Source organism: Chiloscyllium plagiosum, chromosome 29 (genome assembly GCF_004010195.1).
Source record: "Chiloscyllium plagiosum isolate BGI_BamShark_2017 chromosome 29, ASM401019v2, whole genome shotgun sequence".
In the NCBI taxonomy this organism is placed as follows: domain Eukaryota; kingdom Metazoa; phylum Chordata; class Chondrichthyes; order Orectolobiformes; family Hemiscylliidae; genus Chiloscyllium; species Chiloscyllium plagiosum.
The window spans coordinates 28,539,935-28,561,565 of NC_057738.1; the positions used below are offsets into that span (position 1 = coordinate 28,539,935).

The 21,631-nt window shown below is 41.4% G+C and overlaps 1 protein-coding gene across 17 annotated transcripts in view; it reads left to right on the forward strand.

Annotated features, from left to right (window-relative positions):
* Positions 1-21,631, forward strand: part of LOC122564459 (FH1/FH2 domain-containing protein 3-like) — a 650,002-nt gene that overhangs the window by 398,166 nt on the left and 230,205 nt on the right. For all 17 annotated transcript variants that reach the window (XM_043719360.1, XM_043719363.1, XM_043719365.1 and 14 more), the window contains exon 7: positions 5,601-5,695. In XM_043719360.1, coding sequence (XP_043575295.1) covers positions 5,601-5,695 — 95 coding nt within the window. The remainder of the gene's footprint in view (positions 1-5,600; positions 5,696-21,631) is intronic.

The window sequence follows — 21,631 nt, forward strand, 5'->3', positions numbered from 1 at the left end:
CCTTCATCACCGCTCCCTCACCACCAGACGCCTGGAGGAAGAACGCCTATTCTTCCGCCTCGGAACAGTTCAACCCCAGGGAATCAATGTGGACTTCAACAGCTTCTTCATTTCCCCTTCCCCCACTTCATCCTAGTTTCAAACTTCCAACCCGCACTGTCCCCTTGAACTGTCCGGACTTGTCCGACCTGCCTAACTCTTTTTCCACCTATCCACTCCACCCTCTCCTCACTGACCTGTCACCTTTATCTCCTCCCCCACTCACCTATTGTACTCTATGCTACTTTCTCCCCACCCCCACCCTCCTCTAGCTTCAGGCTCTCTGCCTTTATTCCTGATGAAGGGCTTTTGCCAGAAATGTTGATTTCGCTGCTCCTTGGATGCTGCCTGAACTGCTGTGCTCTTCCAGTACCACTAATCCAGAACCTGGTTTCCAGCATCTGCAGTCATTGTTTTTAACTCTATGCATGTTGCTCATCTGTATATATAGGTTTGTGATCTGGTGTTATCATTCGTTAGATCATGACCCACTCCCACTCTCATCCCCCCTTCACTGTTGCGAGCCATTTAATGCAGGAAACCGCTATTGTCAAGTTGAATGGTGGAAGAGAGTTAACAGGGTGAATGATTTGCTTGCTTTTTTCTCTCTCATTTTCACCATCACCCTCATTGAAAACTCCTATATTCTGGCTCCTGCATACTGTAGGTGAAAGGTTTCACATGCATTTCCTAGAGGGGAGGAGACAATGAAGGGGGAAGGAGAGCAAATGATAGAGGGGGGAAGGAGTGAAGGAACTGATGAGCAAGCAAGTGGCAAATGTGTTCTCCTTCAGGATTCTATGCATTCCTGCCTCTGCTAGAGGGAACCAACCCAGTTATCACAAGGTTACTCTCTCCAATTCAATGAGTTATGATTCTCAACAAAGATACTGTGCAGGTTGAAGGGAAATCTTCCTTGTAACTCCTCGAGTTTTCGATCTTTGCTTCTTGCAGTAATTTAGGGAGGCTTCCTTGCTGTAGATTTCTCGGTTTAAATATTATTTTCCAACAACTCACCAGAAGAAGCCAGGATTTCTTTCTGCAGAGTAATGTCAACCATTCAGTGCTAAAGGTTTGTCAATATTAGCCTCGGACATTCTCTACTAGTGTCTGTTCAGGGTCTCAAATGGAGGACATTTCATTGTTCTTCCTGGCAACTAAAAACATTAAAGGTAAACAGAATATTCTTCCTGATCTAAACAATGGAAACCATGAAATAAATATACGATCTGAACCATTGGACAAATCTTTGGAATCTCTGTTTGATGCCCCTAATTATCCAAAGCTAACACTGGACGTAAAAGGTTAAAAAATGTTACCATTTAGAGATTGGCATCAGCTATCAATGATTTTGGCAGAAACTATTTGACCTGTCAAGATTGGGTTTAACCAAGAGAACTTTATTACCTTTTAAGTGTTCCAGTATGAATAGATGATTACAAATGGTGTGGTGAACAGATGTGCATTTATATTCATCTCCCTCTTGGCCTAAAACACTCCTCTGCATAATATCTGTTGTATTTTTTAAGATTATGTATATTCCTTGTGGATTTTTTTCCTATAACTTGAGATTTCGACACTGTATTTTTCTTCTTTACGCAGCATATGTCAAAATTGAAGTTCTTTGTTTCTGAATGCTCAGTGTGTACAGCTGCAAAGTCAATTGTTCGATTGCTGAGGCAATCACTGCACACTCCTGAACTAAAGTACATACATCCCATCGTCTACTGCAGCTGATATCAAATATGTTTTACTTTTTTTCTCAAAAGACAAACATTGATTCAAGAAGAAAGCATGTTTCCAACTTGTTATTGTCGTTAGTTTAATTGAATATTGCTAAAAAGAGAGACATTTGGCTGAAGTTCCTTTAATTGCAGTTAGCAGGACAAACACCAGAATGTCAAATTATAAACAGGCACCCACAATTTATACTATAGGAGGAAATAGATATCGATTGCTTGGTATTGGTTAAAGCAATAGGGAACTGTAGGCTCCTGAAGCTCTTGGCTATACAAAAAAAGCTGTGAGCCTTCAATATATACCTTTTTATGTGTGTATGTACATTGCTTATCTCATATGTAAATTGGGACATGTTACAAGCTTGACTTCTTAAACTGGTTGTTAATATAGCAGTTAGCACACCCATCACCAAACATAGACAGAAATCTGAATTTAGAGCAGGAAAAGATCATTCTTTACCTCAATCCTGCTCTGCTATTAGACAAGACGATGACCAATCTAATTGTAATCTTGTTCAGGATTGTTCATAGAACATAGAGCATTACAGCGCAGTATAGGCCCTTCGGCCCTCGATGTTGCGCCGCCCTGTTGTACTAATCTGAAGCCCATCTAACCTACACTATTCCATGTATGTCCATATGCCTGTCCAATGGCGACTTAAATGCACTTAAAGTTGGCGAATCTACTAACGTTGCAGGCAAAGCATTCCATACCCTTACTACTCTCTGAGTAAAGAAGCTACCTCTGGCATCTGTCTTATACCTATCTCCCCTCACTTTAAAGTTGTGTCCCCTCGTGTTTGCCATCCCCATGCTTGGAAAAAGGCTCTCCCTGTCCACCCTATCTAACCCTCTGATTATCTTGTATGTCACTACTAAGTCATGTCTCAACCTGCTTCTCTCTAACGAGAACAGCCTCTAGGCCCTCAGCCTTTCCTCGTAAGACATTCCTTCCATACCTGGCAGCATCCTAGTAAGTCTCCTCTGCACCCTTTCCAAAGCTTCCACATCCTCCTTATAATGCGGTGACCAGAACTGTACACAATACTCCAAGTGCGGCTGTACCACAGCTTTGTACAGCTGCAGCATAACCTCCTGGTTCCGGAACTCAATCCCTCTATTAATAAAGGCCAAAACACTGTATGCCTTCTTAACAACCCTGTCAACCTGGGTGGCAACTTTCAGGGATCTGTGTACGTGGACACTGAGATCTCTCTGCTCATCTGCACTCCCAAGAATCCTACTATTAGCCCAGTACTTTGCATTCCAATTACTCCGGCCAAAATGTATCACCTCCCACTTGTCCTCATTAAACTCCATTTGCCACCTCTCAGCCCAGCTCTGCAACCTATCTATGTCTCTCTGTAACCTACTACATCCTTCGTCACTATCCACAACTCCACCGACCTTAGTGTCGTCCACAAATTTACTAACCCACCCTTCTAAGCCCTCATCCAGGTCACTTATAAAATTGACGAACAGCAGTGGACCCAATACCGGCCCTTGCGGTAAGTCGCTAGTAACTGGATACCAAGATGAACATGTTCCAGCAACTACAATCCTCTGTTTTCTTTCAGCAAGCCAATTACTGATCCAAACTGCTATGTCTCCCACAATCCCATTCCTCCGCATTTTTTATAATAGCCTACTGTAGGGAACCGTATCGAACGCCTTGCTGAAATCCACATACACCACATCAACTGGTTTACTCTCATCTACCTGTTTGGTCACTTTGTCAAAAAACTCAATAAGATTTGTTAGGCACGTCCTACCCTTCACAAAACCGTGCTGACTGTCCCTGATCAGATTATTCTTTTCTAGATGGTTATAAATCCTATCTCTTGTAACCTTTTCCAACACTTTACTAACAACTGAAGTGAGACTTGCTGGTCTGTAATTACCAGGGTTGTCCCTTCTACCCTTTTTGAACAAGGGAACCACATTTACTATCCTCCAGTCCTCAGGCACTATTCCTCTAGATAATGATGATTTGAAGATCAATGCCAAAGGCTTTGCTTCCCAGAGGATCCTAGGATAGATCCCATCCGGCCCAGGGGACTTGTCTATTTTCACACTCTGCAATATTTCTAATACCTCTTCCTTGTGAACCTCCATCTCTTCTCGTCTAGGTGCAAGTATCTCTGTATCTTCCTTGCCAACATTTTCATTTTCTATAGTGAACACTGTTCAAGTAGTCCTGTCCAATCATAGAATCATGCTGATTGGTAGATGTTCTGTTTTGGGATTCTGTAAGGGCAGGCTGGTTGAGAAAAGTCTGTAATAATATGGTTGCTGTTTCAAATCTTTCTCTCCATTCCCAATGTTCCATTCTATGCAGTGCGCTGCCTATACAGTACTCTGGGCTTTTGATCCCTTCCCTTAAAACTGAAGTCCTTAGCTGACTGTCTCTCTTCCACAACTTGCGCACTTTGGAAAGCAACACATTATTTTTTTAACAAAATGATCTGGTCTTAATTTGCATTCCTTTTACTTCTGAAGGTTTCTTTGTTATATGCCGTGAACCTTCAATTTAAGACTTCTCTAAGTTAAAGTGGCTTTATCTGTAGTGTAAACATGTGTGTGTATTAGAGGATGATTGACCGGATGCATACATCTCTCTCTACCTTTAGAGCCATAAGTTGCTTGCCCAGATGGAACAGCCACATAGATATTTTCTAATGAACCTGTTCCGAGATGTTATTGCACGCCTCTGGAGCAGGGATGACTTGAACCAAGGGATCCTGATTCAGAAGTAGGGACGTTATCCCTGCCCTGAAAGAGCCTCTTGGAACAGTCACATTGCCTTGAGGAATTGGGCATCTTTCTCCAGTTCTTTCAACCGGAGAAGGTTAAGTTTCACTCTTGCCCTCCAACTTTCATAAAGGAAAGCAGTGAGAGACTTCAGTCTCAAGACCTTTCCAATGACTGGTCTGTGCCTAATTCTCAAGACTGGGGGTCAGTTTAGCTCAGTTGGCTGCATGGCTGGTTTGCGAAGCAGTGTGATGCTGACAGTGTGGTTTCAATCTCCACAGTGGCTGAAGTTACCATGAAGGACTCTCCTTCTCAACCTCATTCGTCTTGCCTGAGTGTTTTGACCTTCTGGTTAAATCACCACCAATTGTGTGTCTCTAATGAGAGTACAGCCCTATGGTATGGTGAGACTAAGGCAACTTGACTTGATTGTCAAGACTGTCCTGTGATTGTCTTCTACGAAGAAACAGGATAGAAATTTCTAGAATTTACTTCAGCCATGAAATGGAGCCTTTCATCTGGATCCCAAGTCCCAAGATAATTCTGTAGGTCAGCTTATTCTAATATAAGTTAAGGTTGGGTCTTGGTTCATACTCTCTCCAGTTGACATTGTGTAGGTATTCACATGAGGTTTAAGATTAAATGCCTCTAATGCTACTGCCCTGAAACTAACTAAATGTTAATTACTGTTGTGTTTGAAGCAAAAGAAATTCACCAAAAGTCACATGCCATAGTTCAGCCATTTATGGATCTACATTACTTGTTGCATAACCATGTGACTGACTGCTCAGTTATTGGTGCAGCATGGATGACTTTTTGTAATGTAATCTAAACTGTTATGGAAGGTTGTGATCCATAAATCTAAATATTCTTAAAATCTGATTTATTATTAGATGACCATTCACATACTTGAATAAACGTCAGAATTTGTGACCACCCGAGAATAGATTAAATAATGTTGCTTCAATATTTGACAATCGTTGCAGTTATGTTTCTGAGATACCAGCTGTTTATGCTTCACCATGACCCGCTCTGAATCTTAAATAAATGCAATTGCTTTTGTTTCTGCAGCTCTTGGCCAGATTATGCTGTATGTGGATGGAATGAATGGGGTGATTGACCACAGTGAAACTATCCAATGGCTCTACACACTCATAGGGTCAAAGGTAAGATGCAATAACAGTACCGTAAAACCCACAGCAGAGTATTGAACAGTTAGTACTTTCATTGCTGCAATCGAGGTGATTGCAGTATGTGTCCTGTTTACTTAGATCAGATTCCAGGAGGCTTGATTGTGCAAGTTGGGTAGGTTTGTGAATTATATAACATTTGCTCTCCCACAGCAATTTGTCTTGTATAGTTGGCTTTGCACAATGTTGGAGTTATTGTTGTATGTATTAATGATTTTCCAAACCAGTATTAGTGCTCTCAGCAAATTCCTGTGGTAAGATAGCACTGAGCAGAACCACTGACTGAAAAGACTGAAGATAAAGAACAAGAGGCTTCCTCTGTACATACAGCATCAATAACATGGAGCGATCATTTTCACCCTCTCCCTCAATACAGCATAATGAAAGAAAGGTGCTGATAACAACCAATGCTGGAATTCACAGCAGGTCAGGCAGCATCCACTGAGAAAGAGCAAGCTAACCTCTCTAGTTGAGATAGCTTCATCAGAGCTCAAGTCATCCAGACTCTGTTAGCTTGGTCTTTCTCCGTGGGTGCTGTCTGACCTGCTGTGAATTCCAGCGTTGGTTGTTATCAGTACAGATTGCAGCATCTGCAATAATTTGTTCCTACATGAAAGAAAGGTACTTGAAAGATGAATCAAATACAGGAAATGTCCTCTGAACTCCATTTATTATAGTTTGCCTGCATTAGGCAGATATAATGGAACATTGTACAAGCAACAGTTGTTATACTGGGTTCAGAGCCAACAAGATTTTGACTTTTTAGTGAATATAGTTTGTCAACTAAACAGAATTGGTCAAACCACTCTCTGAATCAGCAGTTAAGGGTGGTAAACCAGAAACAGCAGAGAGAAAACTGTCAGAATCGTGGCTATGTTTGGAATGGGTCACAGCCTACTCCGACTGCAATTTGAAATATTTTGGCCTATTAACTTGTCTCTTTAACGACCAAACTCCTGAGGCAGAGCTGATAATTCTCCAAGTTTGATGCTTTTCATCTCCACTCTTCAGCAACGCAAACATTTTTCTTGGTTGCGTGCAGCTGTGAAAATTGCAGAAGTTGTTGGTGTATATCTGAAAGAAGTTGCCTACTTTCGATTTAACAATGGGTTAAGGCTGTAGTGTAAAATAAACACTAATTAGTATCCGTTGATAGGTTTCTGGAAAGATTGCATAGACCTGCTCTGCACTTGGATGATGTAATGCTCTTGCAGAGCATTGAACAGTTAGTACTTTCATTGCTGCAATTGAGGTGATTGCATTATTGCCCTGTTTACTTAGATCAGATTCCAGGAGACTTGAATGTGCAAGTTGGCTCATTGTGTTTGCATTGGTAAACCCAGCTTGCTTTTATTTGACAGCGTATCCCAAAAACAAATACAAAGAATGCAAGTCTGCCATCAGATTCAGGAAGGCTAATTTTAGGAGAAGAAATATTGATGGGCTGGCATCTGCACCAATGAGCACCAATATGAATGCCGGAGTCTGGATTCGATTAGAACAAGTTTATAATCAAGTTTAATTGAAGAGTTGGTATCTTTTTTGATCGATGGTAGCAGTGTGGCTGCTTGGAGAGTTGTAAAGTGGCCATGTCTTGTCAGTGGTAAAGGAAAGCCAGCTGTCTATGAGCACATTCAGCATCTACACTGAATAAAACCAGTTTGAAATCCACAGTCAAACTACATTTTAAATTCCATTGTCCATAAACTCCCACATTGCCTTCCCACCTACTCTTGTCCAATCAGTAATTTTATACCTGCCCAGTTGACACCCTTTAACGACCAACTGCTTATTATCTGAAGCTTCTTTCTATCCTACCACCATGTTTCAATGATTTCTGGGAAGCCTTATAGGGCACCTGTCTCAGGCATTGGATGAGAGGGGTTGAGGAATGACTCCCTCAAGGTTTCTCCTCGGTGCCAGGGCTTTCGGGCAATGAAACAATCTTGCAATGTTAAGGAGCTGCTCCTCACTGGACATAACTCGTGCAGTGTAAGCAGAATTAAGAGGAAAAAGAGAGGAACACAGCTAAGTTTGTCCTAGCCACGTGAACATTAGTATTACTAAAAAGTGAAGCGTATGGAGTAGACTATAGGCAGTAAAGTTTATGGGATGGTCTTTCAATAATGTAACAGTAAGATTAGTGCCTGGTATCCCTCTGAATACCATTGTATTGTTGTATTTGGGTCAAACTATAATAAAGAAGCTCAAACCTGAAACCAGTTCTTGAAAAAGCAAGATCGCTAAGTCATCTTGAGCCCTAGCTCATGGATGTGGGCAACAAATCTCACAACCAAAGATAATGATGGAGACTGGATTCACTGCCTGGAAAGCTGTTGCAGGTATGAAGATCAGGAAACGGGCCTCAAATCATTTGCACTAAAAAAAAAATCATTGTTTTTTCCTCCAAATATTGTTGGGACAGCTTTAAAAAGAACTAACAGCCAGAAAAGCCACAGCTGCTGTGGAGAAACATTTTCTAAACAGAAACCTCTGCAGAGAAATTACGACAATCCGCTGTATTTCAGAATGGTGCATTTTTACAACTGGTGATAGGGGAAATGAGCAAAGCAGTGAGAGCACTTAAAAGTGCATTAGTAACCAGGGAGAGAAATCTGGGTTGATGACCCATGAAAAGAGGCCGATGACCGGACTCCCAAATCCGATCTGATCCTCAGAGGAAAGAAAAAGTTTTTGCTTCTGTCCCATGTTCTAACCATCTTTCACAATTTCTAAACAACTTACTTGGTGACCGTTAAAAGCAAGCAAGTGAAAAAACATTCTTCAGACAGGCTTAAAATAAATCAAAGAAAAAAAGGGGAATAAAAATAGTTTTAAGAACAGAAAATGCTAGAGAAATCCAGCAGTTTCTGGCAGCAAATGTTAAGATTTCAACTCCAGTGTTTGGAACCTGAAGACTTTGGAAGGGGAATCATACTGGAGTTGAAATGTTATCTTTGTTTCTCTCTCCAGATGCTGCCAGACCTGCAGGGGCTTTTCCAGCATTTTGTTTTCATTTCAGATTTCCAGCAATCACAATATTTTGCTGTTGACTAAAAGTTTATTTTTGGAATTCAAAGTTTAAGGAGCCCCAATGGTGTAGTTTAGTGTTTCTGTTTTTATTTCTGATTTACAGCATTAGCAGTCCTTCCTTTTATTTCAGTCTTTTATTTATTAATTTGACAGTTTGAATGAGAAATTAATCAGCAATTAAGCATTTTCACCAAATTTTAATTGCTTTAAAAACAAGTTGAAGATAAAGAATGAAAGTATGAATCTAATCACACAGTTTGGAATGTGGCTTGAAAATACCTCCAATATTTTCGGAGGTCAAAGCAGCCATCTTTGATCTAATTAAAAATTCATTGATTCTTATTAATTGACATCATTTTGGGAGTTTCTACCATAAACCTTTCAGATGTTCTCCGACCATTCGATAAAGGGAGCCCAACCTTATGTTGAGAACAAAAATAGACTAGCAGAAACTTTTTAGCACTACTACAACAATATTTAGAATAACAAAGATTTAACAACAATTGTAATCAACTAAGAAATCAAATGGGCGTAGTCCAATGTAATCAGATTAGTAACAATTTATCACACAGGTCAAAAATAATCGTTAGCTTCAAGTACATATCAATAATCCGGCATTATAACAAAGTGTACCTGTTTTGTCTTTCCACCAGAAAAATTCAAGCTATTAGAACCGTATGATAGATCGGCAAATAGGAAAGCACAATTCTGAAGATTTCAAGTAGCTTCAGGATTGGATACCAAATCAAGTGCACAACAGATTAGCACACTTTTCTGCTTTTTAAAAATATACTGCCTGTTTTCCAATCGATCTGTTCAGAGATGTTATTACACACCTCTTGAGCAGGTGGGCCCTGAACCTTGGCCTCCCGGTTTAGAGATAGAGGCATTAGGAGTGAGCCACAACAGGGCCCCGTATATCAGAAGAACATTAGATCATGTGTTACACAGACAACAGATCAATGAGAAACCAGTTATGTTTGACAACCACCTACTAGATTTTAATCGGTATTTCATTTTGAGAACAAATTGGACAGTTTAAGGACAGTCTTCAACAGCAGATGCTAACTCCCAAAACAGTCTGGAGATACTAATGAAGCTGTCTGAGCCATGAAGCTCTGGAAACCTATATCCAGAGATGTCTTGCAACCCAAATTGTCATTGATGTTTGGATAAATCGGCCGCTGATGAATTAGACAAAACAGGATCTAGCTCAAGGATGAGCTATCCAAGCAGCAGTGAATAGGGAGTCCAGAAAATTGTTCAAGAAGCATGGTTCAGCAAAAGTTCTATTAAATGCAAAATATTCTATAGAATGGTTACTATTTAAAGCATAATAGAGCATTTGACAGAAGAAGAGCAATCTCTCACCTGAAAATGATTGTATGTGTGAAACCATCAGTACAGAATCTGAGGCGATCTTAGCACAGGTGTGGTTTCAAAACCTCATCTCAGTGAAACCAAAGCTGTCCGCCTATAATCCAAAAATGTAATCATTGTGGCAAAAGAGATCACATCTAGCGGTTAAGCAAAGGTTTAAAGAATATACTCAGCATCAAGCCAAATAATTTCCGAGCTGACTTGTATATTCATGCCTTGTTTAAGAAGCTTGAAGGACAGGCCAGTGCTAAAGCAAAGCAAGTTTTTTTTTATACAGGAAACAGTTACCTGTGGACAAGCAACATCACTCTTTTCTCATTGAAATTGTACCATCATGTGATCCAGATGTAAGTGACAGTGAAGCACTTTGTCAGAAAAAGCTATCTGATTCACTGATATCCTTACCTCATCTGGCCTGCATGTGATTCCAGATCACAACAGTATGATTGACACTTAACTGCCCTCCAGGCAATTAAGGATGGGTAATAAATGTTGGCCTAGCCTGTGATGCCCATATCTTCTTTTTTAAAAATGTAACAACCAAATTTTTCCATACATTTCTGCATCAATGCAAGACACTTGAGCAAGCGCTGCTGATCTAATGCAAGCCAGCAGACTAACACATCACTCGGGTAACACTCTAGGGACCTGGGTTTGAATCCTGCCGTGGCACATAGTGGAATGTGAATTCAATAAAAAATTGGAATCAAGAGTCAAATGGTCATGAAACTATTGCTGGCTGTCTGAAAAAAAAACCCCATCTGGTTCACTGATGTCCTTTTGAGGAAGGAAACTGTCATCCTTACCTGGTCTGGCCTACATGTAACTCCAGACCCACAGCAAAATGGTTCACTCTTAATTGCATCTGGGCCGTTAGGGATGGGCAATAAATGCTGGCCTCGCCAGTGATGCCCTCATCCTGTGAAACAATTTAAAGAAAGCAACTTCACCTCTGCAATTTCCATACCTTGTCACTGACTTTCCTTACTCACCTGTCAATATAGGTGAATCACATGAAAGACTTGGGGGCAGTGTGAGCTATAATGTGCAGTAAATGTTTGTTTTAATAAGTAATCTAGATCAGTGTATGAAAATCAGGATTAATGACCAGGGAATAAAATGCTTGAATGTGCAAGGACTTCAGGGCCCTGGAGGAACCTTATGATGATGTCATGAAGCTGCTGTTCACTGGGTGTAAATACTATGGGTGGGCTGAGGAGAAAGAAAATCGTGCGGTGAATTGGTGGGACATCTGAAGTCTTAACCGTGTGCGTGTCAGAAACACATGAGCGTTACTAATCAGCACAACTATTGATGAGCATTAGCTGGGAGAGTTTATTGATTGGTTCTGCACAGAGTCAAATAGTTTTTACATTACAGAATGAAGCCATTTGACCCATCGTGCCTACACCAACTGAGTATTTTGATTTACTGCAAATTTCCTGTCTTTCCTCCATATCCTTGCAATTTGAATGGTTATTTAAATCAAAACAATCCCCTCTTGAATGCCTCAATTGAACCTACCTCGACTACACTTCCAGTGAGTGCATTCCCAGACCCTAACCACTCATTGTGAAAATGCTCACTCTCATCTTGCATTTACTGCTTTGCAAAACAGTTTTAAAATATGCCCTCTGGTTCTTGACCCTTTTATGTGCAGGAACAGTTTCTGCCTTGCTACTCTGCCCAGATCTAGTGTGATTTTGAAAAACATCAATCAAATCATGCTTTGTTTCTTTTTCCTTTCCTCCAAGGAAGACAGTCCCTGTTTCTTCAATCTGAGCCATAACTGAAGTTTTTCATCCCTGGAACCATTCTGCTAAACTTCTTCCACATGCATTCATTCTTCCTAAAATGTGTTGTCCAGAACTGCACATATTGTTACAGCTGAGGTCTAGCCAGAGTCCTATTAAAGATCAGCATAAACTCCCTGCTTTTTTACCTATATTACTATTAATGGAGCAAATTAACTGTATGCTTTATTAACCGTTCTCTCTACCTGTCCTGACACCTTTTTAGTTACTTGTGCACACATACATGTAGGTCTATTTGCTTGTATACAGCCTTCAGAATGCTATCCTTTGTTTTTAGACCATCTTTCAGTATTCTTCATGCCAAAATGTATATTTTGATTTTTTTTTATTCTCACATGTACTGAGATACAGTGAAAAGTATTGTTTTGCATGCTAACCAGGTAAATCGTACAGGACTATATTAGAATAATAGAACAGAATGCAGAATATAGTATTACAGTTACAGAGAAGTTGCAGAAAGTTCAATTCTATTCTATGTGGGATCCATTCATAAGTCTGTTAACAATAGGGAAGAAGCTATTCCTCAATTTGTTGGTATGTGTTTTTCAAATTTTTATATCTTGTGCCTAATGGAAGAGAGTGAAAGTGAATAACTGGGGTGGGAAGACTCTTTGATTATGTTGGCTACCTTTCAAAGACAACAGGAAGTGTAGATCGAGTCAATGGATGAGTCTGATTTTCATGATGGACTGGGCTATATTCACAGCTCTAATGTTTTACGGTGTTGGGCAGAGAAGTTGCAGCACCAACAGTTGTGATTTATCCAGATGGGATGGTTTCTATGGTGAGTTTTTAAAAATTGGTAAGAGTCGTTGTGGATATGTCGGAATTCCTTAGCCTTCTGAGGAAATGGAGGCGCTGGTATGCTTTCTTGACCATAGTGTTGAAGTGGATGGACTAGGCCAGATTGTTGGTGATATTTACTCTGAGGAACTTGAAGCTCTCACCCACCTCCGCCTCAGTATCATTGATATAGACCAGGGTGTGTCCTCTACTCTGCTTCCTGAAGTTGATGACCAGCTCCTTTGTTTTGCTGACTATTGAGAGAGAGATTGCTGCCTTTATACCGTGCCATTAAGGTCTCAACCTCTTTATCCTGTACCGAGTCATCATTGTCTGAGATCTGACCCACTACAGTGGTGTCATCAGCAAATATATAAATGTAGTTTTAGCTGAATTTGGCCACAGAGTTATAAGTCATAGAGATGTACAGCATGGAAACAGACCCTTTGGTCCAACCCGTCCATGCTGAGATATCCAAAAGTAATCTAGCCCCATTTTCCAGCATTTGGCCCATATCCCTCTAAACCCTTCCTATTCATATACCCATCCAGATGCCTTTTAAATGTTGTAATTGTATCAGCCTCCACCACTTCCTCTGGCAGCACATTCCACACACTTACTATCCTCTGCATGAAAAGGTTGCCCCTTAGGTCTCTTTTATATCTTTCCCCTCTTACCCTAAACTTATGCCCTCTAGTTCTGGACTCTCCCAACCCAGGGAAAATACTTTGTCTATTTACTCTATCCATGACCCTCATGATTTTATACAACTCTACAAGATCACCTCTCAGCCTCTGACGCTCCAGGGAAAATAGCCCTGACCAATTCAACTTCTCCCAATAGCTCAAATCCTCCAACCCTGGCAACATTCTTGTAAATCTTTTCTGAACCCTTTCAAGTTTCACAACATCTTTCCGATAGAAAGGAGACAGGAATTGCATGCAACATTCTAACAGTAGCCTAACCAAAGTCCTGTATAGCTGCAACATGACCTCCCAACTCCTGTACTCAATAAAGGAAAGCATACCAAACACTGCCTTCATTATCTTGTCTACCTGCAACTCCACTTTCAAGGAGCTATGAACCTGCACTCCAAGGTCTCTTTGTTCAGCAGCATTCCCTTAAGTGTATAAGTCCTGCTCATTGGCCCATCTGATCAAGATCCTGTTGTAATCTGAGGTAACCCTCTTCGCTGTCCCCTACACCTCCAATTTTGGCATCATCTGCAAACTTACTAACTATACCTCTTATGCTCACATCCAAATTATTTATGGAAATGACAAAAAGTAGAGGACCAAGCACCGATCCTTGTGGCACTCCACAGGTCACAGGCCTCCAGTCTGAAAAACGATCCTCCACCACCACCCCTCTGTCTTTTACCTTTGAGCCAGTTCTGTATCCAGCTAGTTCTGCCTGTATTCCATGAGATCTAACCTTGCTAACCAGTCTCCCATGGGGAACCTTGTCGAATGCCTTACTGAAGTCCACACAGATCACATCTACCGCTCTGCCCTCATTAATCCTCTGTTATGTTTTCAAAAAAACTCAATCAAGTTTGTGTGACATGATTTAAGTGTATAAGGTGTAGGTAAAAGGCTGAGTACACAGCGTTGTGTGGCACCAGAGTTGAGGATTGTTGTGGAGGAGGTGTTGTCACCTATCGTTACTGGTTGCGGTCTGTGGATCAGGAAGTCAAGGATCCAGTTGCAGAGGGCGGCAAAATCCAAGGTCTCAGAGTTTGGAGATGGATTTTCTTCGAATTATGGTGTTGAAGGTGGAGCTCAAGTCAATAAATAGGAGCTTGACGTAGGTGTCCTTGTTATCCAGATTATCCAGGGATGAGTGTAAGGCCAGGGCGATGGTGTCTGTTATGATGGTGGACAAGTTGTGTGTATCGAGGCAACCTGGGAAGCTGAAGTGGATGTGTGCCATTACTAACCTCTTGAAGCACTTCATAACGGTAAATGTCAGAGTCACTGGGCAGAAGTTATTGGGGTATATTGTCTGATTTTTCTTGGGATGACGGTGGTTGTCTTGAAGTAGGTGAGACCCTCACATTGTAATAAGGAGTAGTTAAAAATATCTGCAAATACTCCTGCCGGCTGGTCCATGCAGGATCTGAGTGTCCGGCTGGGGTCTCCATCCGGAACCAGTCGCTTTCTGTGGGTTCACTCTCCAAGACCGATCTGATGTCTGTGGTGATGACTGAGGTGTACCCAAGGCTGTCAGGGCAGGTGACATCATTTCACTGACCTGTTCAAAATGAGCATCGAGCTCATCAGGGAGAGATGCATTGTTGTCAGCGATTCTATTCGACTTTGCTTTGTAGCCCATCGTATTGTGCAAGCCTTGCTACAGTTGGTTTGTGTTCATGTGGTTAGGCTGGGGCTCCTGTTTACTCTGGTGATACCATCACTGCATTGAAATTCATCTGCCCAGTCCACCAGATTGTCCATTTCCTTTCAATAATCTGTCAATAAGGTTGAACCTGCTATACTTCTGAATACTGTATATTGTAATGTTACATCTTAAAATATTATCAACAGCCCAAGATTGAAGGCGGCTTTTGACCTTGCGTTCTGGACCAGTCTGTCATGAACCCAAACCTTTCAATGTTAGCATAAAACCACACGCAAAAAAAGACCATCTACAGTGAGATACTCACTAAAGTTAGTTCCACGGTGGGTACTCCTTTTCCACATGCCCGTTTTTCCCTCCACCTCTCCCATCTCCCACTAACCCTCTTGGCCTCAACTTTCTTCCCCATCATATGACTCCTAGCTCTAGCTCTAGCTCTAGCTCCCTGGATTCTGAGGTCTGCTTCTGATCCCAGTCTTGGCTGCTGGTGTAACTACAGGGCAGGGAGCGAATGAAATTGGCCTACAGCTCCCTAAGGCAGGACTTCTGCTCGACTGGGAGATAAGTCTGTCAGTCCATCTTCATACGTTAACAAAGTTGCCAATTTTACTCATTATGGAAAGAATTGGGTGAAGAATATTTAGATTTGTGCCTCCATTTCACAGAGTTCAGAGAAACAGACAAGTTGCATGTATAAAATTAGCTTGTGCTGCTGCAGTTTCAACAAACCGTCTGTTCTCTGATCCTTCCCGATTTGTAGAGAGAAACAAAATACTGAGCTTACAGTGCCTAAGGTGAATGTCTTCTGTTGCGATCAGAATCGTTTTGGTTGTACAAGTAATCAGAAAGGGATGTTGGACCTTCAAGGCTTACGGTCTTGACTAGTTTTGAAATAAAACGCAGACTAATAAAAGGGCAAGTCATAAATCGGAGCCTCTCTTACAAACACAACTTCAGTCCCCCTCAATTCTTAACTGCATTTTCATCCTACTGCTGCCAGTGACATGAATTTGAAAATACAAGTGCTATTTGGTGCATCAGACTCATTACTGTTCTGACAATGCACATTATGAATTCTAAGCTGACCCTATTTAGTATGAAGGACAGTGAATAGTTGATGCTAAAACTTCAGAAATAAAAGCTTCAGCTTAATTTATGACTCAAAGCTAATGGAATTTATGCTACGGATACCAATTTAACATAGCTGGAGCTCCTTCGCTCTGTCCGTAGGAATGACCTTGACTCCACAGTTCAATAAACCCCTTGCTGTCATGTTAACATTTCTGTCCTGGGCTTGTTGCAATGTTCCACTGACACACAATGCAAGCTGGAGAAACAGCATCTTGTTTTCTGTTTGGGCATTTCACAGTCTCGTAGTCTCAATGTTGAATTCTGTAACTTCAGAAACTGACTACACTGTGTTCTTCATTTTTGTTACATTCTCCACCATTCCCTCCCCCAACAGCCACAACATTGTCCTGTTTGTGTCGCATTTACTTGGCTCATAGTTTAGACTACCTATTCTCACCCTTTTGCACTTTAATTTATACCCATTTTGCAGCTCTCTTCTCATTTACCACTATCGACAATCCCTTTGTCTTCTGCACTGGGAATCTCCTGTCCCCTTGCTGCTCCTCCTCATCTCAAAAGTAGCAAAATGTACATTTTTTGACACCTTTCAGTTCTGATGCAGAGTCATACTAGACTCAAACCATTAATGCTGTCTCTTTCTTCACTAATGTGGAGAGAGAAAGCGAGGTTCTCCAGCATTCTGTGTTTGTTTCAGATTTCCCGCCTCTGCAGTATTAATATAGCCAGCCTATTTCAGTTCCTATCAATACAGTCCTGCAAGCCTGGGTGAAGGAGAAAAAATAACGGCCCTGACTTTGCTGACAAAATAATAGCAAGATTAATGTCCCTTGTCATTATTAACGTAGATTGGGTAATAACTTGTGAAGAGAAGCCCAGAGCATTGTGAATTGCTGCAAGTTGCTGAATAATTTGCACCATTCTCTTGTTAGGCTTGTCGACATGACAGCTTATCCTTAACCTCCCTATGCATCTCAAGAAATTCCTGTGTTTGCAAATTAACTTGCCAGTTAAACCGTCTGCAGGAAGCTCGGGGTTCTACTCAATGGTGTACATTCCTGTTCATGAAATAAGTGTAATCTCTCGTGACCTCGGGAGTAAAAAGGTTACTTTTGAAACTCTCATTGCTACGGGTAATGTATTATTTTTCATTGCAATAGTCACTTTAGCACCATTGTGTTTTTTTTGCAAGGAGAATGGGAAAAATTACTGGTTAAATATTGATGTCTGCACTTTCTAATGACTGTAGTACATTGTGAAAACCAATTGCAAATCCATCATCTCAGTGAAATCTTAATGCTTTGTAATTGCCAACCTTTAATATGGGCTGCAGTACCCAGAGTGTCTTATACCTGGATGTATGTTTTCTTGCTGAGGTGGAAGATTCGTTTTCAGACATGTTGTCACCATACTGGGTAATATCATCAGTGAGCCTCTGGTGAAGCACAGGTGGTATGGCCCACTTTTTACTTGTGTTTGGGTTTCCTGTGATGATGCCATTTCCTGTGGTGATGTCACCACAAGAAACGACATCACTGACCCAAGGAAACCTAAATGCACAAGTGAAAAGTGGGTGATAGCACCAGTGCTTCATCAGAGGCTCACCGACGATGTTACCTCGTATGATCGCGAAATGCCTGAAAACGAACCTTCCGGCTCAGTGAGCAAACCTACATCCAGAACCTCAACCTGAGCTACAAATCTTCTCAAAACTCGCTGTCTTTTACCTGGATGTAAACTTGCATAACTTGGAGGTGAATGATGTTTACCAACAACTCCACTAGCTACCATTTGAAAGGCATATACATTTCAAATGCATTCAAAAAATGAGCAGCATAATATGAAACTTAAAGATGAATGTCTGAAGTTGCTGCCCGGGAATATTCTGAAGTTGCCACTCAATGAAACCAAGTATTATCAGGCTACCTTCTTGAGTTGGTCTTGCACTTCCAGCTAACATTCTCATTGCTTGGTCAGTGACTTCACTCTGCAGTTAAACCATGAGTTTTCTGTTAGTGTTTTGACAAATGTGGTATGGAAGCATTCATTGCAGTCTGCCTAAGTTACACAGAGCTAGAGTGATAATATTTTCAACATGTACATCTGAATGTATTAAACACTTTTTTTTTCTCTCAACTAGTGAAAGGTTACTTTCTCACATTGGGGTACTCTGTGTGGCTGATGTAAAAGAAAACACTTCTGTGTCTTACAGTTTGGACCCATTACTTCTCTCTCCTTTTTCTCCATTTGCCTGCTTTTTGGTCATTCTGTTTCCTCCCCTTACTGTCACCTACGTGTGTTCTCCTTTTCACTTTTGGGTCTTGACCGTCTGTCTATCTCAGTCTTAAATGTACTTACTGACCAAACTTTAAGACTCTTTGTGATAATGGATTCCACTGATTCACAGCCTGAGAAGAAATGCTTCTCTCTCTTAAATGTATGATCTCTTGGGTGCATAACCTTTTGTCAGTCTCATTTACCCCTTGGACTCTGCCAGGCCATCAATAATCGCCATTACTTGCCACCCATCCCCATGTTACTGATCAAAACTCTCCTAATCTTTTTTTGAATTGGGGCCGATTGCATTGATGTCCTGACCTTTATGAAATGTAACTCATGGGCAGTGGTAGTAATTACCCTTACTAGTTTGCTTGACTGACTATACTTTCCACCACCTCACTGCTCATATTGGTGGTGTGGTTTGGTCACTATTACCAAACCTTACCTCATGTCTTCTCCCTAATTCTTGAACTGGCTCACATCCATCCCTTTTCACCTCTCCTTTAAGATCCATTCAGCAACCCCCGACATTGAATTTATCTTTCCTTTCTTCCCGTGGTCTCTGCCTGGATAACTCCTTGCCATTGGTAATTCAGCCACCCCCATCTCTGTTCCCCTTCTTCACCCCCACCCCCCCACTCTATACAAACTCTTGGACCTTTGTTCATGGTCACTTCCTAGATGCTGCCCATTCACAGGCCTACATATATTTCAATGGTCTCATTCACAACTCCAGCTGTTCCCTTCTCTCTCTTGACCCGCATCTGTTCCGGCTTGATTCTGTGCTTGCCCCAAAGCGGGGGGAAAACATTCTTACCCAAGCCAATAATCATTTTTTTTCCGATCACCTCCAGTACTATAATCTAGTCAAAGTCCTTGTTTTTTTTTTTGCAATTTTATTGGAACAACTTGTCTTTCAAACAGATCCTCTCACCACCTCAACAATTGATGGCTGCACCTCCCAACAGCCTGAGCCCCACATTCTAGAATTTTCTTCCGAAATCCCTCGCTTATTTTCCCCTCTCTTCACCTCCAGCTCACGATTAAAACCCAACCCTTCAACCAAGTTCTTTGTGACCTTCGGTTGAGCAGGATCTGATTCCATCTGTAGCCCCTTTTGTGACACTTTTCGACGTTTAACAGCCCTGTATTAGATTCGCTACAGTGTGGAAACAGGCTCTTCCACCCAACAAGTCCACAACGACCCTCCGAAGAGCAAATCACCCAGATCTACTCCCCTATATTCACCCCTGATTAATGCATCTTAACACTACGGGCAATTTATCATGGCCAGTTCATCTAACTGCGCATCTTTGGACTGTGGGAGGAAACCGGAGCACCCGGAGGAAACCCACGCAGACACGGAGAATGTGCAAACTCCACACAGACAGTTGCCAGAGGCGAGAATTGAACCCGGGTCCCTGGTGCTGTGAGGCAGCAGTGCTAACCACTGAGCCACCGTGCCGCCACAAGTTGTTTACATATCCTCAGCACGTTGAGAGAGACTGATGTTTTCAAACGTTCTTTAGTGGCTGTTCACCCCAGACCTATAAACGCCCGATCCTGAGGCGTTAGACTTTTGTTCAGGCGCTGCTCTGTGTTGCATGCCTGTAATCAGTCAGTCGCTCTACAGCAAATGTTCCTGGGTTAAGCTGTACAACCACAGTGGTGAATCGCTGTCGGCATGCTTTTGACATTTTGCTGTACGGTTGCTGCCGTTTATTTTCTGATGGGACGAGTAACTGAGATTGAAGTACATAGTCAACACAAGCCTGGCCAAAAGCTATAAAGAAGAAAGGCCAGGCTTCTAACATTTTCATGTCTGTAATCTTTTGTTAACTGTAAAATTTTCTCCTCTGAGTCTTTAACCTACTCTCAGTTCCCAAACGGCATCACTTTTAGTGGAAACTAATCCATTTTCAAAGTGCTGTTGACTAATCTCCAAAGACTGAGTGGAATGTCAGGACGAGGTTGATACAACAAGGTTGATTAAAGATTTATATCGCACATATTGTTTTAATTTTTATTTCTTATCCCCTGTCTGAGTCTAGCACTGCAGGGATAAGCGTGGAGCCTGCCCTCCTGACCTCCTGTACTTATAGGCCTGAGGTTCACATCTTGTTGGAAGCTGTTTGCACAGAATCATTTGAAGGGAAGCTAGAGATTATGTAAAATGCTGAAATCTGGTAAAGTTATTGGATCCATGGAAATGCATCCCATAATTAAACAGGAGAGCCTTTAATCCATGTCATTCATTCTTTGCTGCAAGATCGAGGGAAGTATGTTGGAAATACATTTTGTCCAATTAGAATGCCCCTCAGAATGAATATGTGTACTAAATATGTCTATGTAATTAAATCCAGCTAGTAACCAGCCTTCTGTTGAAAGCTATCATGTAAGTTTGAGTCCTAACGAAAAGCTGGAATTAGAGGCTCCAAAGAGGTGAGCAGTTTATCTCCCTCTCCACAACAGTGGGCCAGCAATTGAGACTATTAGTTTAAAAAATGTTGGAGAATAGATGCATCCTCGGTGGGGCAATTCCTCCTCCTCTTTTTTTCAGTGTCCAGCCCTCAAAGACAATATCCTCTCCAGTTTTGTAACCCTGTCCTGTGGCCATTAATTGAGTGACTTAGGGAAAATCACAGCCAGGTGACTTGGTTTGTTTCTCGTATTACGGGCATCTGATCCCATTTGATGTAGATGGCAGAATCCTAAAACTTGTAGCAACAACACTTCCCACAGACTTGCAGCTCTTGACGTCTTTCTCTCCTGTAAGATATCTAACAAGACAGCCAGCAAGAGACCTGTGATAGAGAAGAGCCATCTGTTTTTTAGAAAGTAGCTCTGTTCATTTTGTCGATTCCAATGAGTTTAGAATTTAATCTGAGCACTGGTTCTGAATTAGTCATGTGCATCTTCTGGTAATTATGACATGTCGGATTATATGTTGGGTGAATAGCAAAAAGCTAGCCAGAGCTTAAGCACCTGCAAGTTCATTGCACTCGGTATGACTTTATCACCTAACATTAGCAAATGTGATTAAAAAATTAGAAAACATGTAACAAGATGTACAGCCATCAGCATCAAATATTTGCACAAAAATATTTACAAACAGAGTAAATGGAAGTGCACCGATGAGTTAATGTCATCCTATTGCACCGGAGTTCACTACCTA